The following is a 2,764-nucleotide window of genomic DNA, read 5'->3' as shown; positions in this document are numbered from 1 at the left end:
TCAATCCACAGCCGCCTGATGCTTCCTCCCCTCTCGATTTCTCTCGTTTTCTGCTCCTCGCTGCCAATCGATAGCCTTCGACAGGTCTCTCGAAAACCTCTATATCGACAGCCTCCATTTTCTCCTCGTACTCACCCACGATCTCCCTCTCTCGCTGCACGACCTCTCTCTCGCTTTCTGATTTGGGCAGCAACTTGGGCTGCTTTTTCCTCCTCCTCATTGCTGCTGGTCTGGGCTTACAGCAGCCTTGGGCTGCTGTCATGGGCTTAGACTTGGGCWGCTGTCATGGGCCAAAGAAAAACACATAGTCAACACATTTTTTTCTCAACTTTAATGGCCTCATATAGTTAAATAACATCTTAAATAAAAATGGACATTTTTAGGCGTCTAATTGACATTAATCGCAAGGTACTTTGACGTAAAAATGTATATATTTACGTCTATCAAATTCCCCCACACTTAGATCATTGTCCGTCCGGGCAATGACTTAAGTTAACACGTAGTTATAAAAATCGAATCTAACGAGAATGTCAACACATATAGCACATCATGAGTTTGAGATTTGCAGCAAAGCATTGAAAAGAGGATGCACACGCAATCAAGTAGACACAAGCTAATCTCGAGAACTCTCACGAATGGGATTAACAAAGCAACACTCGATTCACTCCTTGGTTAAAGTGTATCGCTCAAATCGTCACTACACTAGCATGTACCTACCATATACTTGAAAAGTCTCTCACTCTCCACTACTTGGATAAAATACATGCTTATAAATCAAAAGGTCTTAAAAGGTGTAACGAAAAACAAGGCTTTGGGTACGGTAGGGAAATATTTAGGAAAAATGACTAAGACCTAACACCAACGTAGAATTCGGCTACTCAAACACACTTTATTTTATTTCCACAAAGGACTTTTGCATTTATCTTTGAAGCTCATTCCTTTTCGGACGATAGGGAATAGAGATAAAACGCTTATATTCAACCATATCGTCATTTTCGTCGTCTATTTTTATTTTTTATTGACTACGTAATTTTTCTTTTCATCATTTTTTTTTTTCGTTTTGAATTTTTCTCTTCTTTTTCATCCTTCCTTTTCATTTTTTTTTTCACTTTTTTTTTTCTTTTCTAGAATTATCCAACATATAACTACAACTTCTTTTTGAGCATACARGAAAACCGGGACTACTCCATTGGTGATTGGTCGGGTAAGTTGTGTTTGGATTAGTTCATGATGTGGGTGACAAAGGAAATAGGCTAAGGCTCAAAGTGGTGTGCAAAAGGATAATCATATCATAAAGGATAGGCTTAAGGTTAGTGGTTTAACATAAAAAAATGAACAAACGATGGCCTTTATCATGTTTATTAGCATGTAGTTATCATGTAGTCTTAAGGAGAGAAAAATCAAGTTCTAGAGATGCATATCTAGGCATGACGCAATCATACAAGAAATGAATTTGAGACTAATATCAAGTGTTTAGTCTAAATAAGCTCAAAGTCTCACGGTGTTCAAAACTAGTTCAAGAGATTAACAATAGTCTACTTTGACCGATATGCTACCACTAATCACTCTAAGTGCTATCAATCAAGCTCAATCATGCTATATATGCATCCAAACTCATTGTCATCAACAATTTAAGCTCAATAAAAGCATGCTAACACATTGTCAAAACGGACAAGATCCTCATTTAAGCACAAAATTTGCAAAAAGCAAAAATTTGACCCCTAAAACCATTTATATACCCATTTCATGCAAATAACCCCACCCCCACACTTAATTCATACATTGTCCTCAAGGTATGCAATAATTAGAGGACACTCTAAACAATTAAGGAAAAAGGAATAGAAAACTCCCCTGATTTGATGAGTGACCTCCCAATGTAAGAATCCGTGGAGATGGGCGCGTCTCTTTAAGCGTCCAACATTCGGGGTGAAACTGAGAATGCAGAAATCTAAGAGTGAAATTAAGAATCTAAAAGTAAATTAAATAACTGAAAGCAATAAATAAAAAGAAATGGAAATTCATGGGTTGCCTCCCACGCAGCGCCTTTCTTTTACGTCTTTGGCTAGACCATACTCGGTTCAATTGTTGTAGCTTGGCGTGTCCAAAGCTACTCTCTCTAATTCCCTTCCATCAAACCCTTCATAGAACGGCTTTAGCCTATGRCCGTTAACTTTGAAAATTTGCCCCGTAGATAGACTTTGAATTTCCACTGCAYCATGCTCAAAGACAGTTAAAACGACAAAAGGTCCTATCCATCTGGACCTTAATTTACCAGGAAATAACTTTAATCTAGAGTGATAGAGGAGAACTTTMTGACCTTTAGTGAAAGACTTACGTGATATATGAGAGTCATGGAACGCCTTGGTCTTCGCCTTATAAATGCGAGCATTTTCGTAGGCATCGTTCCGTATCTCCTCTAACTCTTGAATTTGAAGCTTCCTATGCGATCCCGCTTCATCCAAATCCATATTGCACGTCTTCACCGCCCAATACGCCTTGTGCTCTAATTCCACCGGGAGGTGGCAAGGTTTACCGTACACCAACCGGAAAAGAGACATACCTATGGGCGTCTTGTAGGCCGAACGATAGGCCCACAAGGCGTCATTAATCCTTAAGCTCCAGTCTTTCCGRTTGGGGTTCACAGTCTTCTCTAAAATGGACTTGATCTCTCTATTTGTTACCTCGGCTTGTCCGTTTGACTGTGGATGGTAGGCGGTGGAGATGCGGTGGATAACCCCATACCTCTTGAAAAGCGCGCCGATGA

The 2,764-nt window shown here is 39.6% G+C and overlaps 1 protein-coding gene across 1 annotated transcript; it reads right to left on the bottom strand.

Annotated features, from left to right (window-relative positions):
• Positions 1-1,347: 1,347 nt before the first annotated feature.
• LOC112517245 lies at positions 1,348-2,757 on the bottom strand. Its single transcript, XM_025124616.1, has 2 exons — positions 2,336-2,757; positions 1,348-2,209 (listed from the first exon to the last, which is right to left on the bottom strand). The coding sequence occupies exons 1-2, from the start codon at positions 2,556-2,558 to the stop codon at positions 2,079-2,081; spliced, it is 354 nt and encodes a 117-aa protein (XP_024980384.1). The 5' UTR covers positions 2,559-2,757; the 3' UTR covers positions 1,348-2,078.
• Positions 2,758-2,764: the final 7 nt, after the last annotated feature.

This window comes from Cynara cardunculus (genome assembly GCF_001531365.2).
Source record: "Cynara cardunculus var. scolymus isolate 2C chromosome LG 8, CcrdV1, whole genome shotgun sequence".
In the NCBI taxonomy this organism is placed as follows: domain Eukaryota; kingdom Viridiplantae; phylum Streptophyta; class Magnoliopsida; order Asterales; family Asteraceae; genus Cynara; species Cynara cardunculus.
The sequence above is the reverse complement of the archived record's forward strand: the minus strand, read 5'-3'. Positions and strand labels throughout refer to the sequence as shown.